Source organism: Dromaius novaehollandiae, chromosome 1, assembly GCF_036370855.1.
Source record: "Dromaius novaehollandiae isolate bDroNov1 chromosome 1, bDroNov1.hap1, whole genome shotgun sequence".
NCBI classification, from domain to species: Eukaryota; Metazoa; Chordata; class Aves; order Casuariiformes; family Dromaiidae; genus Dromaius; species Dromaius novaehollandiae.
In genome coordinates this window covers 51,439,854-51,466,736 of record NC_088098.1, presented here as the reverse complement: position 1 = coordinate 51,466,736, position 26,883 = coordinate 51,439,854, and the positions used below count along the sequence as shown (strand labels likewise).

The 26,883-nt window shown below is 45.2% G+C and overlaps 1 protein-coding gene and 1 non-coding gene across 5 annotated transcripts; one reads left to right on the top strand and one right to left on the bottom strand.

The window, feature by feature from the left end:
- Positions 1–421: 421 nt before the first annotated feature.
- POLDIP3 (DNA polymerase delta interacting protein 3) lies at positions 422–16,161 on the bottom strand. 4 transcript variants are annotated; one of them, XM_026101159.2, is made up of 9 exons: positions 16,008–16,161; positions 12,144–12,537; positions 9,564–9,641; positions 7,589–7,684; positions 5,564–5,746; positions 4,564–4,641; positions 3,831–3,960; positions 2,842–2,908; positions 422–2,478 (listed from the first exon to the last, which is right to left on the bottom strand). In XM_026101159.2, exons 1-9 carry the CDS (start codon positions 16,112–16,114, stop codon positions 2,304–2,306), a joined length of 1,308 nt encoding a protein of 435 aa, XP_025956944.1. In that variant the 5' UTR covers positions 16,115–16,161; the 3' UTR covers positions 422–2,303. The 4 variants fall into 4 exon arrangements, with proteins under 4 accessions (XP_025956944.1, XP_025956953.1, XP_064367627.1 ...); XM_026101168.2 differs by having other exon boundaries at positions 9,564–9,638; XM_064511557.1 differs by lacking the exon at positions 16,008–16,161 and adding an exon at positions 15,247–15,489.
- A 313-nt stretch (positions 16,162–16,474) lies between these two features.
- LOC112984711 (U12 minor spliceosomal RNA) lies at positions 16,475–16,623 on the top strand. The gene has a single exon (XR_003259566.1). It is a non-coding gene; the product is annotated as a U12 minor spliceosomal RNA (small nuclear RNA).
- The last annotated feature ends 10,260 nt before the right edge of the window (positions 16,624–26,883 follow it).

Genomic DNA, 26,883 nt, shown 5'->3' with positions numbered 1-26,883 from the left:
CACACATCACAGAGCTAGATAACAGAGCAGTAGTTCTTCCAAGGAAGTGCGTTAATGTCATCGTAACTTATCACAGATCATCTAAACACAATCCCCAACAGCAAATTACAATTCTATTTGGTTTTTGGAATGGACATGAATGTACTAATGAGAGTATGACTAAACCATTCTTTCAGAAGAGAAAAGATATGCAGCCACAATCATGTCTTCGTATTTTCATACTCTATCTAGTTGATAAAGTATCCTAATGCCCCGAGAACACATACCTTAATTTCACAGCTCCACTCTTTTTTCCCCCCAGAGTTATTTCTTAACCCCCCTAGGCTATCTGTAACAAGGGCCACTGTTTTCCTTTTTTGTGACACCAATGGAATTGAAACTAGCTGTGGACACAAATTGCTCCCACTTTAACAGCAACATCTCTGTATAACAAACGTTTATTCAGAAACAGATAATACATTATTTTCTCCAACCCCTAACATTTCCTCCCCCTCCCCCCGACTCTTATTAAAACACAGGTGTTTGATGGGCAGTCTAAAAAAGGGGAACAATAGCTGTCAGAAGTCCCCTCCCCTACAAACATCTGCTGTTCACAAGCACCACCCTACCAATAAAGATGTAGTTCGTTTCCAAACCAAAGAGTACTCTGGGGAAAAAACAAGTCCTGCCAAGTCCTCGTTTTTTTCCATGGCTAAAAGGGATACAGTGAAACAGAGGAATGGTTTGCACCTGCTAGATAGAACAGAGTTTGTACAGAACAAGAAAGCAAAAGAAACATAGGACTGACCAAGGAATGGAGTCCAGACCTACAATGGTCACAGCGAGTTCACTAAAGAAGTTCAGCAGTGCTGAACAGAATGGATTAGGTTGCTCTCCTAGCTAGAAGGATCAAGTTCAAACCCCAATCAGATTCTGGAAGTGGCTTTTGCCTTTCCTCTCTTCTCATAATACAATTTGAACTAATACAAACAAATGCAGCTACTGGGACTTCAAATATCCATTGCAATAATGGTGTACTAAGAAAGGAAGTACTGGAAGTGCCACCTAGTGGCCGGTGGCTGGTCGCAGATGCTCACTCTCTGAGGGTAAATCCTTGCTGCTCTGCATGGGACTTACCAGTACCTAAACTCTCCGATGCATTCCCTAGAGTGTTAACTGCTCCCCCACCCCGCCCCTCTCCCTGCAGCCATGAAGTGCAGTGATCACCCTCCAAGCCCGTATATGGGTGCAGCAGGCCTGCACAGCAGCCAAACATTACCCAAATTAAATCTCTCAAGTGATTTCTCAGGGGCAGAAGACTGTTTCTGATGTGTCAGTGCCTGAAAGAGGCCTCAGCTCCTTCCTTTTCATAAAAGGAGACTGGGTAAGTTAGAAGCTAAAAAAAAAAAAAAACAAAAAAACCCAACCCAACCCCCCCCCCACACACACACACTTCATGTCCCTATCCAGATACCAGAAGGATGCAATACTGTCTAATGGGAGTGAAACACTTGAATTTCCTCTAGATCTAAACACAAGCCTGGTTCTTATTTTTTAAGTCCAGAAAAAGGGAGGTGAGAGCAACTCAGCCTGGCCATACAGGGCAAATATATTCATTGCAGAAGTGCCAGAGCCTTTTTCTCATCTCCATGCCTTACCAGAGTTGAAACATCCCTCCCATAGCATGATAGGTGCTGCTCTTGTACACGTCCTTTCTCCCCAGTGCCTCTATTGGCTGGCATACACAGTGGGGAGCTCAGTTTTTCTTACATCTTCTCAGTGTCACAGCTTTTGAGCAGAAAGATATCCAATGGCCAGGCCGAAGTAGCATGCTACTGAATGCGTATGAGTCAAAGATGCAAGACATTGCTTTCTGTACGGAGCCGCACCTTTGTACTTGATGCAGCAATTTTAGAAACAATGTGTTGTCTTGTCTGTTGATAATGAAAGGGATGCACCTTTTACTTTAAAGGTAGGTCAGAAGAGAAAAGGAGATTACCACTCCTTCCCTTAGAGTCTATGTGCACTTTTAATGGCCACTAGGGACTTTGGAGTAAAGGAGGGAATTACATTGTATATGCTTGGTAATATATTACTGGCAGAAGGGGGAGGTTATTCTCTTGGAAAAAAATTGTGGAAGAAAACTCCAACTATGGAAACAGAAAATACACACACAAGAGGAAACACTATTGTACAGTAAGGTAGCGATCATAGAAAACAAAAAAAACTTCCAGGCAGACAAATGCAAATAACATCTGCATTCCTGCACTTTTCTCATTCTCCGACTTAAGTGAGTTTTCCAGTCCACTACTTGCTCTCCCTTCTCAGAGTTTGATTTTGAATTCTGTGGGCTGCACAGAGGCAGAGACCCCTGAGGATTTGAAGAGTGCCTTCAAGATGGTGTCAGGGTCCACCTCAGCAGGGGGATTTGCAGAGGCGCTTGCACTTGACCGGCGTGGTTCTCCCTCCTTCTTCACTGAAGGAGTATCACTCAATCGGCTGAAGGATTTAAAACACACACACCACAAATAGTATTAAACCTCGCATTTTAAAATAAATATTACACAATGTCTGCAGTGTTTTCAATATCCTCTCTTCTCAATATTGGACATAGCAGTTTAAGATGTGCTTTCAGACAAGAAAACTTCCTGATCTCAGACTCATTTTGAATCCCCAGGGCTGGGAACACTATGGAAGCAAGCTATTTTGCATTCAGCTCAACACAGAGAGCTTCCAGAAAGCAAGAGAAAGAGCATATTCATGGGAAAACTATTTACCACCACATTTTCCTCCTTTCCCATAGGTTCTCCTCAAAACAGAACCTGCAAACTCTTTTGGTTTTTCCCCTCAGGGGGCACTTACAGCAATATAGGCTGGTCTGAGGTGATGACATTCCCATTCATGTGAAGATTGCATTTCATCGGTTGACCTAAACAAAGTAATTAAAAAAAAAAAAAAATCTGTATCTCAGAATCCCAGTAAGGCAAGACCCTCAAAACACCACACAACAGTGCGAGCAGTAGTAGAGCTCCACATGCTGGGAAAACCATGAGAAAGAACAGCTGATACATCTTTTGTTGCAAGATCATAGCACTTCCAAGCAACTGAAGTGTGACTGAAACGGTCAGTAGGAGTATGAAATGCAAAATTACATTTAGATAGACAACCCTTAGCAAAGGCAAAGAGATTGTCCCATTCTGAGCTGTTTGCTCCTCATCTGACATTAACAGTGTCACTCATCCAGGGAAAGAAACATATATTTTCAGCTAGAGAGCTTACGCTTGTTAAAGTTGCATCAGGCCTCACACAAAGGTAAGAGGATAAGCTAGAAATTAGCAGCTAATTTCAGCCTGTAACAACATGCAGATAGATCCTGATCAAAAACTGCATTGTTCAAAGTCTATAGAGAAGCTGATACTGTTGTAGAGGTCTGATTCAGAATGTCTTTGCCAAGCCCCAAGACCTCTGCAAATACTAGCTTTACTTATGCTGTGCAAACAACTACTCCGTAAGCATTTAATGCCTTCCTAAGGACTATCTGGCTTTGGCTTCTAGGTTAGAGACAACAGAAAATTAACATGGAGGTTAGATCAGAAGAATCAGTGGAAGCTTGCTTCTACTTTTGAGTTCTCTCTTCCTGGGAAAACATATTTCTGAATACCACTTAAATAAACTATGCATATATCCAACAAGTCACACAAAAGCCTGTAACACTGCCCAGCTCTCAAAGCAGCTTTCTGGCATTTATTCTCTGGGTAACATATAAGCATCCAAGATGCTTTTAAACTCTCTGCTGAGGTGAAGAACTGTTGATTCATCTATCCTAAATGCAACTCTGGCCTCAAACTCACCATCTAAGCACCTGTTGTTGTATTTCTTATATGCTGTGATAGCATCTTCTTTCTTCACAAAGACTACCTCAGCCACTCCTGGGTGCACCAGCCGGGCTCGCTTCAGAGCGCCACACACACAGAATAATTCCTGAGGGCAGACAGCAAGTCATGACTGTGATCACATCAGAGTTATCACTTGAACCAGACAGACACACTGAGTGGGAAGGGTTTAGTTTCCTAATTACATCACCCCATCTGCTTAGAAAAACATATGCCAGAATCTGGCAGCAGCCATTTATCTTAGCGTGTTTGCTATGGTACAAACAAGTACTTGGTACGAGTAATACAGGTGGCATAAAACTCCATACTGTCAACAACTCAAGCAGGTTAGTGCTCTATACAGTTATGCATGAAGACCAGCTTTGTTCTCAGTCCGCCTAGATAATTTGGATGGGTCGTAAGTTAGAGAACACCAGGCATCATTTGGCATGAACTCTTCTACATGATGTCACGTATCTCAGTACAGCCTAGAAACAGGATTTTGTCCAGTGTTTTTGAGCACCCAATTTAAAAAAAACAAACAAGACCCAAAACAAAAATCTAGGAAAATTCTCAAAGTCCTCCCAAGGAAAACAAATCCACATCACACCCCTCTTCACTACATCCACCATAGAACAGTGAATTATCAAAAGTAGTAGGATGAGGGATGGAAGCTTCAGTCACCCAGAGTTCAGCAGTAAGCAACACTCACAACAATGTCTTCCTCTGTGACTCGAGGATGCAGATTGTTTACGGTCATCTTTGTGCCTTCCAAAGGACTGAACACCAGCTGCCAACACAAACAAGTGTATTACATGCAGAAAGTCAGAAACGCAGCAGGCAAGACAGCATAGCAGAGAAAGCATAAAAAAAATGACTAAAGGGACACCTGGGAAAGTCTGTACACACATAGGAAGGGAAAATAAGGCTAGTAATGGGGAGTATCAATGTTCACAAAAGCCCAGCTCATCTGAGGTGAAGAGGAGCCTTTTTCATGCTAATTTCTCCCTGAAGTAACTCTCCTCTCCCATTCCCTGATACAACACTAACTTAATCTGCATACATATGCAATGCTCACTTAGCCATGCCTACACTGCCTTTCATGAGCAGGTCTAGGCTGCATTCAGGACCAGCCAGCAAACCCTGTGGCCCCAGCCCCTCTAGAGCTAGCAAACTCAATATGCCTGGGAACGCCTGGTGGCTTACTGTGCCCAGCACTGGGCAGTTTGGCAAAGCAGTTCCAGGCAGGTTGTTTACAAATTGTCCTGTGTGGACACCAGGTAGCCAAATTTGGCAGCATCCTGTTCTTCTTCCTAACAGCAGGGGACAGAAAACACCACAACTAGTAGCATTAAAACACTGCTCTTGGCAACATGCAAGCCACCGAGTGCTGTCCAAATAACAGCTACCACCTTCCTATATCACAGATTCCTCCAGGACCATGTGCTCCAGTTTTGGAAAGGAAAAATAGAGAAGCAAAATGGAGAGTCTGGGAATTGCCAGCCTCTCCATAAACACTAGAGAAGAGGATGTTTACACAGGTTTCAAGTTCTTGGACATGGGCTGCAGTTATCAGAATAAGCTTGACAGAGTCCCAGAGATAGCGGTGACAGGCAGACAGAAATAACTTGCTCACATAACCAATCAACAGCAGTTTCACACGTCTCTGCAGAGATTTCTCTAAGGAGCATGTCACATTTCCATAGACTCACCTCAACAGGTGCTGGCTCTTTTGGAGGCTCCTCCTTTGTCACCAGGGTCCGGGACATGTTTGTCAAGGCCTTCGTCCGCATTGGGGAGGGAGGTGCAGGAGGAGCTGTGTAAGTATCATTCTGGACCACTTTAGTCAGGGGAACAGTCTTGGACAGAGAGAATTTATTGCCACTCAGCCCAGTCTGCAAGAAGAGAGAAAAAGGCATCCTTAAGAGATGCAGCCCAAAAAAGTAGGTCTTCTTTTCTAAGCACCAACTGCAGGAGAGCATTACTGGCATTTATTATGAACTTTCATGTCCTTCCCAGTGTCAAAACCACTACAGTGCTGGAGACTTTCAGCTTTGAGACAAAAATCAACTGAAGCTTTTGGGCGTATGTTTACCGTAAAAGGTGCCAAAAAGTGCTTTTTACAAGCACCTTTAATTTTCATACTCTTCTTAAACTCTACCAGTGCAATCTGAATTTGAAAAGCAGCTATCTGAAAATTCTCAAGCACTATATAAAGCATACACAAGGATAGCTCATTTACAATAAAATTGAGCTGTCTTAGTATTTCTAAAGAAAAACGCCTGTTCACACTACACTAGCACGCAAGTCGTGAAGAGTAACTTTTCTAGTTAAAGCTACCTGGGGAATTTAAAGCCAAAAGAATAAACGTTGTTCTTGATATCTGCTGTCAACACTGGAAACAAACATTTACTCCTGCAAAAAAATAAGGCCACTAAAGGATAACAAATGGCCAGGGGCTCTATTTGCCTGAATACCAACATAAGAAAAAACATGGGATACTCATTGCACTAGACTGCCTCTGTGATGAAAAAGCCACATTAAATTGCTTGCTTAGAATCACAGAATTGAGGATGAACCCATGTCCAACCCCTTGCCTGAAGCAGGGTTAGCTTGAAAGACACATCAGGCTGACTCTGGGCCTCATTCAGTCCAGCTCTGACCATCTCCGAGAACAGACACTCCACAACCTCTCTGGGCCCCTGTGCCAGTCTGACCAATACCCATAAGACTTTTCCTGCCCCTTACATCTAACTACAGTTTCTTTTACTGCAACATGCAAGCTGGCTCTTGTTCTTGCCCTGTTCACCTCTGGAAAGACTGTTCTTGTGTTTTCCATAACCACCTTTTAGGCAGCAAAAGACAGGAGTCAGATGTCGCTATAGCCTTCTCTTCTCCGGCCTGAACAAACCCTGCTCTCAGTCTCCTCTTGTACATCATATGCTGCAGCCTCCTAACCACCCTAGCAGCCATTTGCCAGACTCACTCTGGTTTGTCATTGTCTGTCTTGAGCCCAAAACTGGGCATAGTACTCCACGTGCAGACTCACGAATGCCAGATAAAGGGAAATAATTATCTCCCTTGACTTGGTGGCTATGCTCTCACTAATATAGCCCGATATGCAGTTAGCTTTCCTTGCTGCAAGGATGCACTGCTGATTCATTCTTAGCATGTCACCCAACAGGTCCTTTTCTGCAAGACTGCTTTCTAGCCAGTCAGTCCTCAGCTTATGTTGCAGAGGATTATCCCATTCCAAGTGCAGGACCTCGCATCTGTCTGTGTTGAACTTCCATCTTCTCCAGAGCATCAGTACTCCCCAACAAGCTGCCAACTAAGATTTTGCATGGCAAGAGATTTCCTGCTTTGATGTCCAGTCTCTAGGAGCAGCAGAAAGCTTCCCTTGCTTGCCTGCTCAAACAATAACGAGATAGATTCAAAGAACTTTCCCAAAAAGGAGGAAAAAAAAGTCAAGAGCTAACATGCAGTAACCTGCCAGCAAAGGAAAAAGCACACGTTCTGGCTGCAAAGGCCTACAAAGCCACAGTTAGCCTATAAGGGACTGTGTCCCCAAGTAATGCTAGAAGCATTGACACAAAGGGAAGGACGGGATAGAGAGCAAACATTCCAGGGGAAATGGTTTACATACTTTAAAAGAACATAAGCCCTTTAAAGCCGCAGCCTGTGCATCCACCCAATGTGAGCATGGCGTGGTGGGGACTGTTCAGATAATCCCTTACCGTGTTGTGCAGGAAACTGTTTGTGGTGGTGATTTTCATCTGTTTGCTAGGAAGGGGAGAGACACTTTCATCATCATCTTCCATGTCATATAGACCCTAAAGAAAAGCAGGTATATTTAGTATAGGCATCATTCCCAAAATAATCATTCTCCCCTGCCTTCAGCCTTCTTCAAAACACATGCAGTAACATTAGGTAATGGACATTACTACTTTGGACTTCTTCCCTCACAGCTTGGTGACAGACAGCTGAATGTAGGCAAGTCCATTTCAAAATGTCAGTGTAAGAGCTCTCAAACTTCTTTTCCAGGAATGCCACAGCAGAGCTATTTCCCTAGACATACTGAAACCGCATGTAAGTATCCCTTTAAACCCTAGAACACATCAGGACTCATGAGACCACATTAATGCAATAAAGCCTCAACCCCTTCCTTTTTAGCACCCTGCTAGCTTTAAAGTTTAAGCCTATGCATTTGTTTTTTTTTTTTCTCCAGTAAGCAGATGGCTGCCAAATACATCTGAACCCAACGTTCCTTTTGAATAGCCTGCTTTCTTCAGCATAGCACATGTCCGTCTGGCACTAGAAAACACTGCACTAGGAGGTTTGCTGAATAATTCATTTCCCAGTTCCACTTAAATGCTGATAGCGTTAGCCTCAAAATACTGAGGTTAACTCCTACACAAACATTTTTTCATAGATTCTAAGTGATAATGTTTCTTAGAAAAAGCCTATACACATATGGCGCTGCCCAGAACATAACAAGTCACAGCTCAAGAGTTTCCCATTAATTCGGCAGGAAGATGAAGAAAGATTCAGAAAATGGAGGGATTAGCAACAACAGCTTGCAAAATAAGTAGGTTTTCATGGTCAGCAAGATTCTGGCTTACGAACAGGAAGGTTGTTCCAAGCACGAAGATGTTATAAAGGAAAAAATCATCAGGGACGATAGGCAGAAATGAACTCTGCAGAAAAAAGAATTATGAAAAATACCAGCCATCAAGACAAGGGACTTCAGTTTGAGACAAAGAAAAACTGAAAGGGACCCAAGTCTTATAATGATGAGGTCAGAACATGATGCTTCCTTAAGTGACAGCATCATGGATAGATGAGTGTGGTAGGTGAATGCAGAGGTAAAACACTCAAGAAGCTAAAGTTACTGTAATCAAGGCAAAAGATAAACAAGACATGGTATTGTGGATGTCAGTTTTCCAGTATTTTGTATTTTATGTGCATGTACATATACAAAATGTAAAATATGTGGGGGTTTTATACACACATATATTTCTCCTCTGAAAGAACCCAAGGTGGTAAGATAACTGAATGCTTGACTAGGCAACAGCTTTTAAAGTTGATCCAGAAGAGACAACAAAAACTCACAAGGGTTTTCCCCTCATACTTTCACAAAAAATCTGTTTGATAAAGAATATGGCAATTTTGATGCAACATCAAAACACCAGTTAGCATCGGTCAACACAAGGTTTCCAGCAGGGATGCAAACTGGGCTTCCCAGGAAGGTAATACCTTCTCCTACCTCACCATAGCACATTTGACAATGCAGAATCATATCCAGTCTCTGAAGAGGCAGGCAGAATGATGAATCAAAAAGATCAACAACTTGATCTAATGTAGTATCACCAAAGAATTTATAGAAAGAGCTTAGAGCAAAAGGTTGCAGTCACTAGAAAAACCAGTTAACTCACACAGACACAAATTGGAAATACCTACTCTGTGTTCACATAATGCATAAGGAGTCAAGTTCACTTAGGCTGAAGGAAAATCTCAACAATCATGAAAGTATCTTCTACGCATGAATAGAGTGCCAAGTTGTTAGAGAACTTCCAAATTCTTTCTTCTTTCCTACTTTAATTTCCTTTTGCACCTGCCAATGTTTGTGGACACTGCATGTCCTTGTGCCATACTCCCCCTATACCCAAAAAGAGCAGAGTGGGTAACAGTGGTCTTGTTAATGGCACGCACCTGCTTGTGTGTATGGTTGTTCACCACATTGATCCTCATTCCTGCTGGATGAGAGTGTCCAGGAACAGGAGCTTTCTGCTGCAGTTAGAGGGAAAGAACCAAAGCATTAAACACTACAGTCCACCAGCTCCCCATTTCAGAAGACAGGAGCTCTTATTTCCTACTCTGAGACCACTTAAGTGAAACTCATTCTCCTGCTCTTGAAATGTCAGAACACAATATGCTAACATCTGCGTTTCCTGCAATATGTTTGGTAGGAGATGCTTGCGCTAATCAAAGAAATTAAAGCCTAAGGCCAAGCAGCAGATCAGATTCAAACTACTTGAGTTTTAGTCCAAGATCAGTTGAAAGTGGCCTTAACTCAGGCCCTGCCAGCACTGATTCGATTTACATTTCTACAAATATGAAACTGTCAACGGTATAAATCAGTAAGCAAGCTTTTCATCTTCCATGCTACAGGGAACCAGAAAAGATATTTCCATCACATTCAACGAGTAGGACACAATGTAATTTGTACAGTTCCATTTTAAAGGAGAAACATATACTGTCCCTTCACCCTAGACCTGGGATAAGCTGTACTGGGATAAAATGGTGCATGGGGTAGTGCAGCTGGCCCCCCTCTCTGGTCTATTATCCTGTGAAACAAGGAAACAACAACAGAAGTCAAGGAATGCAGTTTCACTAATCAGCAACCAAAATCAACCATTCAGCAACTCCTTCAAAAACATCCTTTCAGTTTTTGAAAAAACTAGTTGTTGTCCATCACAGAAAAGATTGTGTCTTCTTACAAAAATACTTCATACAAACAGTCAGAACTTCAGGTTCGTGTTTTCTCTAGAAGACCACTACTTACATCATGGCACCATCATGCTTCAAATTGCTAATTAGTTCAGGAACAATGATGCCTGTCCTACTGAAACACCAGCAGAGTTATAGAATTTCTTTGGGTCTCAAAGACATTTTTCCTTCCTTTGTAAGATACAAGATCACAGTACAGGGCATTAAAGCTCTGTGCTGTATCTTGGATCAAGATATTTTAGTTTGATTCTGCTCCCATATTTGGGGGCAGAGAGGAAGAAAAACTGAAGGAGGGCCATGAGAAGTTTGAAATTTCAGTAAAAATCTTGAAAAATCACAGCTGTGCCCACAGTTTGAGTCACTCTATAGTGATATAATATAATCATTCTGTATTTTTTTTATTGCAATATGTTTTCTAACAGTCAGAAAGTACTGTAGGTCAAACTAAGTCATTAAAAAAAAAAAAAAGAATCAGGTCAGAGCAAACTGCTGCTGGATCAAGTCTCCAGAAACTATTTTAACTCCTAGAAACTGTGTAGCGAATGTTCAACTCCTAATGGCTGATGTCACTTTGATTTGGCTGTAAAAGACAGCGTGAGTATTAATTACCCTACTAGTGAGACACCACTGAACAGACCATTCCATTGCTCTGTGATTTGCCCTTCTAACTGTCGGAAGAGAGTCAGATTCCCTTTCTTAGGCCATTCTTTCACTTCCAACCTGGCAGGAAACCTGAAGATGTAACAGGCTCTATCCTAGGCTAATTTAAGGAATAAACATGCTTGATGCTCTTGAACAAAACAACTGAGTAGAAAGACTGATCTAGATTTTCAAACTGATAGAGGACTGGAGATTTTGCTGGGTATGTACAAACACATTATTAATCCTCAGGAAGAGGGAAATGAAATAGGTTAGGAACTAGAGTTACATGCTTGTCACATACTTGAAGTGAGGAACAAAGCCAGTTCTCAAAAAACAGTCCTGACAGTCTGGAAACCTCTCTTCTAGCTCTACCCTCTGTACCACACACACACACACACACACACACACACACACACACACACACGCTACTCAGAGAGAGTAGCTAAGAATCAAGTTACTGTGCACACAACAGAATGAAATTTGAAAACTGATGAAGAAAATCAGCAGGTCAGGATGATCAACTGATGATACTGAAACCAGAATAAAGCTTGAGCCTCAGCAGGAATGGATCAAATAATCAGGCAATTCCCTGGAAAGGGGGAGGGTAGAAATGTAGAAAAAGGCCGATCATGTTTTATAGGAAAATGAAAAAAAGTTTTAGATCTGCTATAAGATACCAATAGCTGCATATTATAAACTGGATATAAACCAGTTATCTAGACGGGACAATCCACAACACACTCTTGCAATGAGCAGTAGTATAAGAATGACAAACCCCCCCCCCCCCCCAAAACAACAAAAAAGTTTCCTTGGACTTTAGCAAGGTGGGGGGAACACAACTATTTAACACTTCCAGATAATTACTTTAGCACTGAGAAGATTATGCTGCTTTAGTCATTTTTTGGGCCCAAAGTTCTTTTCTTTAAATGAAAGGTTGAATTCTACAAAAGCCCAAAACTCTGAACAGCTGAAGGACACTGAAAATCCAAACATACTCTAAATCTTGCCCTATAGACTGAGTTCAACTGCATCTCCATGGCTTCTATTGCAATCTTGTGACACATTCATTGCAAGTATTATCATTTCCACTGGACTGCAGTAGAATAACTTAGGGGCTTAGAGGTGGCTTGCTTGACCTACTTGGATAGTTTTGGTGATTTTCATGGCTGGATTTACTGTCCCCATAGCTGGGCTGATAGCAGCAGTAGCAGGAGTGCTCCTTTTTAAGCTGATCTTCTCTCTGGCATCCACCACTTTGGTCACCTTTTCAGCAGCAACGCTTTGCTGCTTACGGGAATTCAGCATCTCTCGAGCATCCTGCACTTTCCCTTTGATTTTGAACCGAGCGTCCTTTTGAACCAGTTTTTCACGGGCATCTTTAACTCCCAGTTTGTGTCGGGCATCAGTGAGGCCAATCTTCTGTCGGGCATCAAACGTCCGCTGGAAGCTGACAGCTGGTGAGGATCTACTGAGAAGATTTTGCTGGATCCCAATGCGAGATCTTACACCTCCAAACACTGGCCTTGTGTTAAGCCTAGAAAAAGAGTTTCAGACATTGTAAGATGTGATTTAGTATCAGAAAAAGCATTTGTGGTACTGCAAACAAAACGTCACTATTACTACGCAGAACCCTATCCAGGTTAGATGCCCAAATAGAACAGTAGAGAACATAAGCTGTTTTACGTTAGCTATTTATTTATAAAGTAAAATATAAAGAACAGATTTCTAAAAATGGTCCTTTAGCTCACATTTACGAACCTAAGTAACAGGCTTGACTTAAGCTGTGTTGAATTCATACTACACCCATATGAAATTTATCAAAAACTTAGGTACTTTGGGGAACCCTCTGAAGGAAAAGAAAAAGAGAAACACATACTCCAGCTTCAGGACTGAGCAGGTCCTCTAAAACATCTTTTGTAATACAGTATGTCCTGGTACAAAGAAAACCTGGAACTACATGCAACTTCAAGAATTCTGGACAGCAAGTTCACATTTTTGGAATTGCAGAAGGCTTTGATTTTAGGTTATACAACCTATCAGCACAAATCTCAGCTGAAAGCTGAGACTGCCAGCAAGGATTTGCTAGTCAAACCACTTGCTAACATTGCTGCCTCTTATCTAATCTACTAACACCAACAGTGCACTCTCTGGCTTATATTTTGAAGCACATCACCATTGCAATACTCAGTACGGAAGGATAACAGTCAGGGAACAGTCAGAGTTTCAGACAGAGAACAGCATTTGCAGCTGGGGTTGGCAGGGAGCTCTGAAGAGAATCTACATCCTTCTGAAGCAGGTTGTCCAGGGCTGTGTTCAGTTGGGTTTTGAATCTCTACAAGGATGGAGACTCCACAACCTCTCTGGGCAACCTGTTCCAATGTTCATCCAGTGAAGAAGTGTTTTCTTACGTTCAGATGGAAATACTACTAAGCAGCAGCCCATTCTGTAGTGAAAACTGAAACTAGCTTCTCATTACAGATTTGATTTACTTTTTCAAAACTTCTCCTAAAAGGAATAAGCTTGTCTGAATTTTTAGTAGAATTCCTCTTTTAAACATATATTTTTAAAGTTTTGGACTTTTTCATTGGGTTTCCTTTTTGTAAAAAGATGAAAAGTTGTAAGAGAAATTTTAGAGTTAACATACTGAAAAAATATTCTCGCCATTGGCTTATTTATTAAAAAAAAAAGCTAGAGCACTACAGTGTTTATTAAGTTTGTTAGAAGTATTGCACAGTATTATAAAATCTAAAATTCAATAAAATATCTAGGATTTGTTGTGATACTCAAAAGGCTAACATCACAAATTCAAACAACAATGCAAGTCAACCTCTTCACATAGCTTTATATCACTACTTCCTGATTTATCTAACACCACAGTTTTAACTTCCACTGTAAAGATATGACTGTAAGTAAAGAGCTCTGTGGCAAAGAAGTAGAAAAGAGATGAAAAAGACTGAGCATCAGCCTCTGTGTCTGGATGCAGCAAGAATGAAAGATAACTGAAAAACTAGGTCTGGAGGCCCATTTTGTTACCTAGCTAAGAATCCTATGCCGATGCTCTTTCATTCGAGCAGAGCATACCAATTAAGAGACAAGAATATTAAGTCCCTTTGTTAAAACACATCCAAAAGTATATGAAAGAGGAACAGTACCTGTAAAGCAATAGCCACAAAACAAAACTTCCCTTGTAATTTTAAAATCTATTAACCTAACAATGCTGCAAGCATTTGGTTAGTGTGCTGCAGAAAGACTGATGAATGATTCTTTTTAATCAGTATAAAAGAGAGGTCAAAGTAAAATCAGAAATATGTGTAAACAGCATTTAAGTCAGACTTAGTCAGAATGCTAAAGACACACATTGATGAAATCAGTTAGGAAACTGCAGAAGATTACACCTCCTCGCAACATGAGTTTATCTCAATAAGCAACCTTTTTTTTTTGGCTTATCCTACAGCAAACAACATGAACTGTTTAGGCATTATGTGCCCATTTCATGCCACAACACCTGAAATACAAGGGAATCTCAAACATTGCGATTCCATAAAATTCAATTTAAATTACCGTAAGTTCTAACTTATCCATGGCGCATTATAATAGTTTTTGTGTCAGCACATTTTATAGCTGAAGATTTTGTTGTTACCATTTTGCTTGAACTACTAAAGAGCATGGGTACAATGATAAAAGTTTACTCAGCTTATCCAGCATTCACAAGTCTTTTAAAGTAAGCGAAAGATGACAAACGAGAGAAGCACAAGGCACAAACATTCTAATAGTGCTGCTGAGAGATTATTGTTTAGCAGATAAAAGCTGGAAGGATTCCTGGAAGAAATGAGAGTTAAGGAGGGATTTGAAAAAGGAGAGGAAGTGCTTGGCATATTAAGCAGTATAAGACCGTTCCAAACACGCAGCATAACATGAATGAAAGCACAAAGCCAAAGCCTTGTCTAGACTAGGACTTAGAGGTGCGTTTGGATTTTTCAGTTAGTACCTGTTAGCAGAGAACATTCAAAACACTGCTCTAGACGCAGAAGTACGTGTTCACAGTTAAAGCCCAAGATTCCTTGGTGACCACAGAGCACCAAAACAGAGGCAAACTTAGCTCACACGGAGCAGAGAGATCCATGGACAGGACCTTGAGAAACATCAAGAGACTAAAGCCAAAGGGAGGATGAAAAGCTATCGAAGGAGAAGCGGAACAAGAACCCGCCAACGGCTGCACTAACGAGCAAATGGCCCAGCCTACACTGGAAACGTTCGCCATGTAAAGCACGAGTCTGATCTTGCTGTGAACATGTAACACACTCCACATCCACGCAAGCGCTTCAAACGGTCCGCCGGGGTATTGTTAACTATGCCCCAGAGCCTGCAGTCTCCAGGGGGTGGGCATCCACGCTGACGAAGCCCCCGCTGCCCGAAGCTCTGCCCGCGCGGATGCCGGTTATCACAGCTGCAGTTAGGGCTCCCGGTGGCACCTACGCCTCCCACGGCCACCCCGCACGGCGCCACGCCTGGGAGCGGCGGGGGCACCGGCCCCCCGAGGGCCCTGCCCCAGCCAGGGCCCGCGGCCCAGCGGCGGCTCCTGCCGCAGGCCCGAGGCCGCCCGGCCGCCGAGGGGCCCCGAGGCGCTGCCCAGGCGGCGCGGAGCCCCGGAGGAGACACAACCAGGTGAACCGGCGGGGAAGGGACCGGCTGCGCCAGGAGCCTCGGGAGCAGTGAGAGGAGCCCGATCCGGGAAGGAGAGAGGCGACGAGCGCAGCCCCCGGCCCCGGGGCGACCCCCGCCCCGTCCCACCCCTGAGCGACGGCTCGCCCCACCAATCAGCGCCAAAAATGACGCCCCACAGGCCAACGCCTAAGCCAATGGGAAGGCGAGAGCACGGAAAGGGGCCGGGCCGCGCTGAGACAGGCTGCGGCCCGCAGCCCCCGGAGCGGAGAGACTAAAAGGGAGGACGAAGGAGCCACCAGGGGAAGCCCGGCCTCAGACGCTGCCCTCCTAGCCGCCTACCTCCCTTTCACAGTCACGCCGCGTTTCCGTATGAGCTCATCCAGAGAGAGGTCCGCCATCTTGTCGCGGGGCCCAGAGATAAGACGCAGCGAGCGAGACCCGGACATGACATCAAGCGGCTTCCGCTCCTCGCCCCGCCTCCAGAAGTAAGGGAGTAGCCAGCCACCCTCCCGGGCTCCGCCCGAGTGCGCGTCAGGGGCGGGGGAGTGAAGGGCGCGAGCGAGTCCGGTGATCCCAGAACCCCCAGCGGCGCCCCGGTCCTTCATTTGCATACGGCCTCCGGCACGTCCCGTCCCGGTCCGGTCCGCCGCCGCGTTTGCACGGCGCGGCGAGGGATCCGAACCGGGCAGAGGATCGGGGCGACGGAGGTGCTGCTCGTGGCCTGCGAGGCGGCGCAGCGGTCTGCTCGCCCTGACCCCGAAAGCTAACGCGCAGGACCCCCATGGCGGGGCCGGGAAATGAGTGTTATGCCTTAAACTTATGAGTAAGGAAAATAACGACCCGGGGTGACGCCCGGGTCCTCACTGCTAATGTGAGAGGAATTTTTGCGCGGGTACAGGTCGTCCCCGGGTGACCCGCTTACTTCGCGGGATGCCCGGGTGCCGTGATCTGCCCGACCCTCACGTGTTGACCGTCCCAAAGAGAGAGAGCCGGCGGGGCGGCGCCAGTTCCCTGCCTTCTCCCAGCCCTCCCCCCCCCTGAAAAAGCGCCGCGGCGGCTGTAGCAACGGTCTCCGCCTTCCCCGTCTCGCGGGCGGGGGGAGGGAGGGGCGAGGCGAGCTAGGTTCAGCACGACCCGCGGTTCCGCCTCGAGCGGCGAGAGCCGTTGGTAACTTCACCCGTCCATCTTTTAAATAATAACTTGATGAAACTTCTTAAAACAAACAAAAGCAAAACAACCCCCCCCCCCCCGCGCTCTCTGGTTGATTTGTAATGCAGTCTTTCCAAGCTGGCCTCAAGGATTTCACAATAGTTAGAGATACGTTGCCAAAACTACTCTAATGCCTCCTGTTTCTCTAGGAAACAATTATTTTTTAATGCTTTTGTGGGAGAGGTCGCTCGATTTAAAAGCAGACTCCCTAAAAAAAGGAATCCGTGGAAAGGAAAACCTCGTTGTATAGACTCGGGTGACATGGACTTCCTGGTGGCTAAGTGGCTGCAGAGCTGTCCCCGGCGACCTCGGTGGTGGTGGCCTGCTGGGGAGGCAGCTGCGGCTTTCCCCACAGGGCGCTGGAGCTGCTGGGCCTCCCTCAGCGCGACCTGCCCGGGCACAGTGTTAAAGAATATTGAGCCAAAACTATCTAGAGGTAGCTGCATAGCACAACTTATATAAAACTTGCTTAGCATGAGTAGCTGCATTTGTTGAAGCCTTAGGCCTCACTTAGATAAAATAATGAACTTTTACCTAGTTCAGTAAGAAAAGGGCCTGAGAGCTGGTTCAAGCTGGAATGATAAGGGAGTTGCAAGCAGTTTGCATTCCTGTGCTTCACGCTCCAGGAGGGAGGATGTCAAGGCTTTGAAATAAGGCCTACTTGGGCGCCAGGACCCCGGGAAACAAAGCCTCCTCTCACTGCTGAAACAGTGTTAATTAGGGGGTCTGGACTATCTTGGGGTCTGGATTATATCCCCTTCGTCAGGATATCCCCCCTTGGGAGATAACACCTATTGTCACTGCTGGGGCAGTGCTAATTGCTGGAACAACACCTCTTTGTCAGAGCCTTGAGAGACAAGGGCGGGACCCGAGGAATCAAGACACATCTGTCAACAGAAACCGCAACAGTAAAGATAAACAGCCTACCTAGGGACAGTGACGAGACCCAATAAGGAGCAGGAGACCCCAGACCAAAATATTACTATTGGTCCAAACTACCGCGTGAGGGGTAGAGAGCTTAGATTGGAAGGTATAACTGCCCAGGGATTTCTTTGTTCGGGGTCCCTCTTTGGAAGCACCCAGCTCGAGCTGTAATTACTGCATGCGTGTTATTAAAATTTAATTATTTAATTTGCTTTGATTTGGCTCTGAACTTTTCTGCGGGAACCTAGGGTCGGGCCCTGTTATGGTGGCCGACAAGCCTAATTTCCATAACACACAGCGCAGTGCTGTGACCCCGCAGCGCGGGGTTCCTTCCCTTCGTTAGAAGACGGGAGATCTCACAAACACGGATACCTCCACGCAGCAGCTCCCCGGCATGAGGGGGACCTTGTCCCCTCCACACCTTCGTCGTGTGCCTCCTGCTGTCTCCCCACAGCACTGCCCCGAGCTGCGGTGGCCCCAGTACGCCCCTGGTCTGGATCGAGGGTGGCACGTGGCTGCATTGCTATTGCACTAGCACAGGCAGTCATGAGTTTATGCCCTCCTCCTGCCTTTCTGCTGGCTTTCTGCAGCAGTGGAGGGGCAGACACTTGATCAAACTAATGTGGTGGATAATGTGTGACCAGTCATACAGCCTGCTGTTACAAAACTAATGGTCACCCTTTTTTGAGCAAATTTGACTGAACATAAGAGCGGCAGAGACTAAGGGTCCTTCTACCCAGTATCCAATTTCCAGGCTGCAGAGAGACAACAGCATCAGGAAGGTGGGTTCCCCAGCGTGAGGCTTGCTGTGGTGTGCCGTCCCCTGCAATTTCTCCAAACCTGAGAAACAACTGCATCATTTGCAGGAGAAGGAGGTAAAAATCCAAACTAACCAAAACAGCAGCTGTAAGGGGACGCACCAGGAAAGAGGAAGAAGAGGACAAGCATATATGATACTTCCCAAGTGCGCTACCGGCTACTCACGCTATTCTGATGATTTCCTGAGCCTAATGTGCTGTGTTTTAGTGACTCCATAATGCAGGCCTCTTCCAGATGCCCGTCCAGACTCCTGCAGCAATAGTTTTGCATCCACCCTATGCTTTGGCAAGGAGTGGGACAGGTCTGCTCCCTGCTGTGGGGAGAGCCTCCTCCCATTGTTTTGGATCTGGCTCCCACCAGCCTAGTTATTGCAATTAAGGCAGAGCGTGCACATGTGGCCTTTGCCCACCTTCTCGTCTGCTCGTGATTTGTAGTCGTCATAGTCCATCATGGTCCCCTAAGCCATTTCCTTTCCAGTGGAAGAGGCCAGGTCTACTCACCCATTCCTCCTGTAAAAGCCCTTTCACACCGCTGATCATCACTGTTGGCCTTCACTGATGCCTTTCCAGGTTCAGATGTAGGCAGATCACAAATATGTACAGTGGCATATTTGGATGTTCTGTATTTTGTTTCCTACTCCTTTCCCAATGATTCCTAATACTGGATTTTATTTTTTGACTACTGCTGATAATTTCATGGAACTCTATCAAAATCCCAGGGTCTGCTGCTGAGTGATAGCGATCAGGTGACAGCCTGTCCTTTTGTATGTACAGTGAGGATTGTTTTCCCCTTTAAACATCACTTTATATAGATATACACTGAATTTCCTCTGACTTTTTTTTTTGCCACTCAGTTGCTCAGTGTGTAAGGTCTTTTTGCAACTCTTCACAGCCTTTCAACATCCTCGCTACCATAAATAATTGCACATCATCAGCCAACTTTATAACCTCCCTGTTCCCTTTCCAAGGTCACGTACAACCATGTTAAAGAGCACAGGCCCCAGCACAGATCCCAGCCAAACTCCATCATTGACCTTCCTCCATTTACCCTTACCATCTGTTTCCTATTTTTTAGTCAATCATTTATTCATGATAGACCTCTCTTATCCTGCTGCTGCATAGTTTCCTTGAAGGACTTTGGTGAAAGACTTTTTCAAAACTTTTTAGAAATTCAGGGAGTTTAGATTAACTGAGTAATACTCACCTGCCTGTTGACCCTTCGAAGAAGTCCTTGAGTTTGGAAGGCAGGACGCCTCTGTACGGAAACAACGCTGACTCTTCCCAAGTAGGCTGTATTTCTACGGAGCCCACTGATTCACTCCCTTTTTTTCAGAGTCTACTCATCTGGTCAGTGCATCCCTGGGCTTGCAGGCCTGTAGGTCCCCAGCTCTCCCCTGCAACGTTTCTTGGAAGACTGGTGTCACATTTAGATACCAAGGATGTTTTAAGTGAGAAGTTACACATTGTTGTTAAAAATTCAGTCATCTGCCACTTGAGCTCTCTTAAACTGGTTGCACATCCCAGCTTTTGGCTACATTAAAATGGGAATGTTGCAGGTTGTGACTCGTCTAGGGTCTGTCAGCTGTACAGTCTGTATTACTTCTCTGGTACTTAAAAACACAGCAGTGTCCCCTTTTCTGCAGCCGTAACGCTATGCCTTAAACTAATAAGCAGCGTGATGAGTTTTGTCACACAGGTGCCAGACAGGTCCCCAGAACATAGAGGTACAGGCATGTTCAAGCCCCTGCAGGGCTCCTACGCCTACAGGAGTGCTGGCTCCTTCCTCCTTCTCCAAACCCGTGGAGGGAGTGGGAGAGAGGAAGGGCTGTTCCTAATACTGGTTCACATTAATCCCATGCAGGACTTGGGGCCGAACTTGGGACAAGGCTGCCTGGTTTCTCCTACTTCCAGGGTGCTGGGAATGGGTTAGTCCCTGGGATAACAGCTTAGGAGGGAAAATCCTCTAGCTTCACAAAAATTGAAGGAAAAAAAATTACCCTACTTGTTCAAATGTTGGGTCAGGTCCCAGCTTTCCGAAATGGCCCCATCCAGCCTGAGACATGTGACCACCTGGGTGCTCTGAGCTGGTGCGCAAGACTTGTCTGAGGCTCAGTTTGGACACACTGGGCTCAGCACCACTGGCATTCCCCTATCTCTCTTACCTCTACAGGCACCTGCGTTTCCCGTGTTAAAGTCTCTGTGGGATGCTGGTTAGTGGCAATTAGCTTTGCTGTTTCAGGAAGGGAGAGTTTGAACCTCAGGCTCTCCCATTCCCTGGGTTTGTGATTGTTTTACTCTGGCTGTGGGACAAGGCGAGCTGCAGCTCAGCTTTCACAGGTCTCTCCCAGTTCCTCCCTTATGTGTTTGCTGAGGGAAAGGCCCAGGGTGCTGCTTCCCTTCTCACAGCTGAGAGAGGGAGGAAGGTGCAAGCAGCACCCAAGAGACCTCCCTGTGCCCTGGGAAAGCTCACGCTGCTCCCACCAGAGGATTGTTGTAAAAATGTAATTTTCAGGCCTGCCCTTGAGCCAGAGTCTGTTTTGGAAAAGCAGACTCCTTGAAGGTGTCTACCTCAGCAGCAGGCGGCTGAGAGCCAGGGTACAGAAGTCAGAGCAGATGAGACCACTTCCCTGTCTCACACCAAGTTTCTTTTCTAAATATTCATTAGGAAATTACGTGAAGGGCGTCCCAATACCTTGGGGTAGTACGTGGCACAGCATGTCAGTTGTGTTACCTGTGCTGAATCTTACAGCAGCACGGGAAGCAGCTAAAGGCACAATGACGTGGCCGGAGAAAATATCTGATAAATTGCCAGGGAACAAGAGCAAATAATTTCTTAGTGCAGATAAAGTGCATTCGTCACAATGAGCACAGTGTTAGATGTGTTTCCTCGCTTTTCAAAGGACAAACCCCCGGATGCCTTGTGTGGCAGAAGTCAAACAACCTTTCTAGCTGACACCAATTAGGAGAGCTTCTAACTATCTAGGCTGTTAAAAACCTTAATTCCTCTCTATTAATTATAACAAAACTATTAACAATTTAATATGAAGGCAGTAAGTTCCCCCTTGATGGCAGTAATACCATCATCATAATTATTACCTTGACACAGAAACATTTTGTGTGAAAATGATTAAATGATTTTGTAATTAAATTCAAGAGGGAATTAGCTGCTGTTGGGGTAATTTTTCTATGTCAGATTTTTCACACTGAAGTAGGATCCTAATAATTACAACAACAATTCCCTGACCTATTACATATTCTTTTTGTATTTTTTTCAGATTTAAGCCATAGAGGCAATAACTTTTTGGAATGTTATATTAAAAATGTGCATTAATGTAGGTTTTGGTTGAGTTCTATTACTCGTTCACATCTATCAACTGAGATTTTTGTTATTGTATTAATTAAGATGCATGTTTCCCTGTAGGAACAATTTTCATTTTTAAAAATAAGAACAGGAAAAAAAAAGTGACTAAGTCTGGGGTTGACTTGGAATAATAAAAAAAAAATTCTAACATTCTTCCAATTTCATCACTGGAGTACTTCTGTTATTTGTATTGGACGTAATACTGAATAGAACAGGATCTGCTTTGTTGCTGTTGCTTTTTCTTCGGATTAGACATGGGAGTTCCTGTTTTAAAGGCAGACTGTCAGCTCCTGGGTGTGGATCCTGGGTTCTCTAAATGGGAGTTTTCTTGTCCTACACCACTAGAGGAGGTACGTGCACGCTTCTTGCTAAATGATAGCTTTCAGGCGACCTCCCAGGCATCCAACAGCCCCGTTGGGTTTATGTGTTTGTCCTGTGATCAAACACTGGCAGTGCCACTGCGATAGTGTCGCTTAAACGTTAGAAAAGAGACTCCAGCCTGGGATAAGGCATTACACTTCGGAGATCCACTTAATTTTAAGGTATTTTTTGATATAATGGTGAGCACAGAACTTTGTTTTTCCATGCCACTAGCACCTTCCCTGGCATCTTCCCCCCGGCAGCTGGCAGAGGCAGGCAGGTGCCCCCCGTGCCCTGTGCCATGCCCTCGGGGACGCGAGTCGGTAGGGACAGCCACACAACCACGCCGTGTCGCAGGGAACTCCCCGGTGTCTGTGGGGAGGCTGGTGCTGGCCAGCTGCGCTGGTGGCTGTGGCTGGGGCAAGGCTCGTGCCCTCTGAGGGGAGGCACAGTGGTGGGGCTGGGGTTTCTGCTGCATCTTACAAAGTATTTGCTCTGCCCCTCAGTCCCCTGAGCAAGTTTGTCTTACGAGACCTCCAGGTTTCATTATCACTAAATTAACTTTCTACACCAAAAAGCCCAAGATGTTAAGAGCACTACTAGCAGCACTGACCAGGGATTTCTAATGATCTACTAAATGGGGTCCACTGGATGACCACAAAGCTGCCTTGCTCCTTCTCCCAAGAGCTGAGCCTCTTGGGTGCCAGCCCCACTGCTTTCTTGTCTTCTGCACTTGCTGCCACCACCAAGCGGCACTTGTCCCTTTGTACTTGTACTCTGTCCCCCCCACCCTGCTCTTTCCACAGCTATCAGTGATGAGCTGCAGGGAGCGGCACCTGTGTTCATGGCTCGGGGACTTTACATGGGATTAATCAGTGAAACTTAGTCTGATCTCAGATGCAAACATCCCCAGCTGTGAAAAGTCCCCAGTGAGAAAATATTAATGTTTCATCCTTGGCTGTCCTTTCTTCCGAAAGTTCAGCTAAAGGAAAGTGAAAGAGCCAGCGTCAGCAGGCTTTGGGCAGAACAGGGTGCGCAGTAAGAAAGCAAAGATGGGCTCTATCAGAGGAGGAAATGCATGAGAGGCCTGTTACACCATTACATACTACAACCCGTGAACCTTCCTTCTTTCAGTGGGGACCATTTTTGCGTGTTGCCGGGAAAGCCAGGGCAGGAGGGCTCGCTCAGAGCCACAAGCATCTCCTTTCACTTTCTCTCTCCAGATGCCTGGGCCCATGAACTCTGGTCCTGTGTGGCTGTCAGACAGTAAGAGGCTGAGGGACAAGAGACAGATCGAAGGGTTCACTGCACTTGCAGTGTGTGCTTCCTTTAGTCTGCCCTCACCGCTATTGCATCGAGTGCCTGAAGCGTTTCTGGTTTAACCAGTGAGTCGCATCAAGGTCCACAACATGAGAGAGAATCTGTGAGTGCCATCCCAGGGCAGCTTTACCCCATCTTACATACACCTGCAGGGCTGTCAGAAGTCAGTCCTTCAGTACGGAGAATAATGGAGGAGATACCCAGATGGCTGGACTCATGGAAAGGCAACTTACCTGACCTGTGCTCTCTTCTGCAGAGTTTATTGTGTTCCTGCCCTTGTGCTCCAGAACGTCAAGCTGATTGTCAGCTGATTTTAATTTGAATGTATTCAGCATGACAAGGCACTGCAAGCATCTCTAATGCATCTGAATAGGAGCTGTGGCTCACTGACCAGTCTTTTCTCTTACCAAAACTTCCCACATGTGTGAAATAAATGGGAGTTGTGCAGAGACGAGAAAGGTCAAACCCCAGTGAACAGATAAGCAGACATCTGTGGAGTATAACTGCTGGCATACTTTGATGGAAAATATTCCACTCTCCAGAAACTGCGATGTGTTATGGAGCAATAGATGGCAGGTCTGCACAAGATTATGAGACGTCAGACATGGGCTGTGTGCCTTCCAAATTACTTAGCCTGTGCAAAGCAAGATCAGTTCACCGGGAGCACTGAGGGTCACTGGAGTTATGGAGGGTCATATGGAGTTACATTGCTGCTGCAGAGACTGGGAGGTAAAGAGCAGGCTCAGCGATTCTCTGAGTCAGAACAATAGAAGCCAAACACAGGATAGTTTCAATCTACCTGGTCCAGTTGGCTAACTTCGCTAACATGTAACATGCATGACCAGGTCCATACAGTAGGCTGAAGAGAGAGCCCCCTCCCCATGAGTACCCCAAAGTGGGGGGAAGCCTCAGTCTGCTGCATTATTTATATTATTATTCAACTCGCAGTGGTATGGTCTAACCTTTACCCTTTCATTTAATGCTAGTTCACATCAATGAGGATACTAGCAAAATGTTTTTTTTTGACAAGTGGAGCACTGAATGGCTGCTGATGTTTCTGATAATGTCTCTACCAGATATGAGTGGTATTTTCAAATTCCACTGGGAACAGGCTCTTTCTCCCTCTCAGGACAGTGGGGAGAGCAGAAAGTCAGAGAATACCTGGGCTGGGTCTTTGGTGGAAGCAGACAGACAGATCTTCCACCAAAGGCTGATAGCTTGAGATAGCAATCAGCTGCATCCTATGGTGCTGAAGAACATGCCATTGTGCCTCAGCCCCAGTTGATAATACTGCATTGCTGGTAGGATGATAGCATAGCACAGCACAGGGGAAATCTTTCCTCATGCCAGGCTGAGGATCTAACCCGCTTGGCTATGTGAATTTATCTATCCAGAGCTCTTGTCCTGCAGAAGACGATGTCTCTGGCAGGACATGAGCAAACTGAAACTCCCACCCTTTGCCATCCATCTGTGAGAGGTAAGGTGTACAGATATGCATTAACTGGCTTCCCACCAGCCTAGATGCAGAGCTTATGAGCAGGGAAAGGGTCCCAGGACCTCCACTGAAATTTGGACAAAGTCTAGATCAGAACTGTCTTAGCTTGGTCTAGCTGGCAAATGAGACCAAGTGAGGGAGAGGCTCTTACATGTTTGTGTTGACATACAAAAGGCAAAAGGGAGGAGAGGAGATGCTGGGGAAGAGAATAGACTTCTCAATCAGGCCATCAAAAAATATGCTTGTCCCCAAGAGGTGGAAGAAGCTATGGGGGGGGGCTGGGTTTCCCTTCAGACTGCAGTGGCATTTTCTCCAAGCCTCTTAACAATGGCATAGAGCCAGAGAAGGAAGGGAAGACAACAGTGGGATATTTCATAACTGCATCTCACTGTGAAATGGGAGAAGGGGCGGATATTTGTGTGGTTCACCTTGTTCCTCTTTAGGGAATATGCTGACATTCTTGTTCAGAGGCTGAACACTAAGTCAGGACAGAGCAGCAACAGCAACAACTCATATTTCCTTTACTCCAGTGACCTTTCTAGGACAACAGAGTATTGTTGATTGTTCCAAAGTGCTTAGACTTAGGCGGAATGTATTGGAAACCCAAATTCAGCACCTTGCTTTGCTGGTAGGACTAATTAAAGGAATGCAAGCCACACCAAATGTGTAGCCTGACTCACCACACTTGTACACTGGATGTTCAGCCCAGTTGAAATTTCACTCTCAGATGTCAATAATCAGGAAAAGAGCTCATTTTGAATCACAGGCTAGATGTTGTCCTTTGCACGAGGAGATACGGGAATAGGGAAATTTCATGCACAGAGACATGTTGTGGCAATCAGTAGACCTTTGTTCCTAGCTGATGAAATACCTGGTGTTTTGAGTGGCTAAAAGTCCCGTAGCTAGGCAGGAAGGAAGCAGCTCCTTTACTGTGTCCTGCCTGCTGCACTCGGGGCCAAATGAAACATTTTGCCAGGAGGGGGAAATTTCTGCGCCTTCAAGACCAGCTGTGCATGTGCAATGGGAAGAAGATACTTCAGCAGTGCCTCAGAGCCCAAGTCTGCTAGGTTCTGCTAGGTGCTGTACAAACAGAGCGTAAAGACTGCTCCTGCTGTTAAGAGAGACTAGGAAGTGTGTGCAAAGCATGCTGGAAGGAGTGCAGCAGTGCTAGTAGCCCCCTTGAATCAGCCTTTGAAATACAAAGCTTTGTAACTTGAATGTTTTAGCCTAAAGCCCCCCTCCCACAAAAAAAAAAAAGAAAAAAAAAGTCAAGAAAAGAATAAGCAAAGGAAAGGACCAGAGGTGAGAAGCTGAAGAAGCAATGAACTTCAAAGGTAACATTAATCTGCAGAACAGGACCAGACTGACCCAGGGAGACACAGGGTCTTATAAAGCAGGCTAATTAAACTGCTAAGCAGGTAACAAATGGAGCATAGCAGCTTGCCATATTTGTACTACTACACCTTTATAATTACGTGGTATTAGGCCCAGGGTCGCGCTGAAGGTCCTACTTGCTGGTATAGGACGACTTCCTGTGATTTACTTTCTAAAGCTTGGAGAAGATGAAGCGTTTATGGTCTGCCCACCTTAGTCTGCAACACCTTTAGAAGTATGAAAACCTTATTGTTGTGGTTCTTTCCTCTTGCTAAGTTTATAGGAAATATAATGCATATGTAATTTTCATTCATCTGCTCTAGTCCGTAGTAAATATTTCCAGTAAAGATCTTT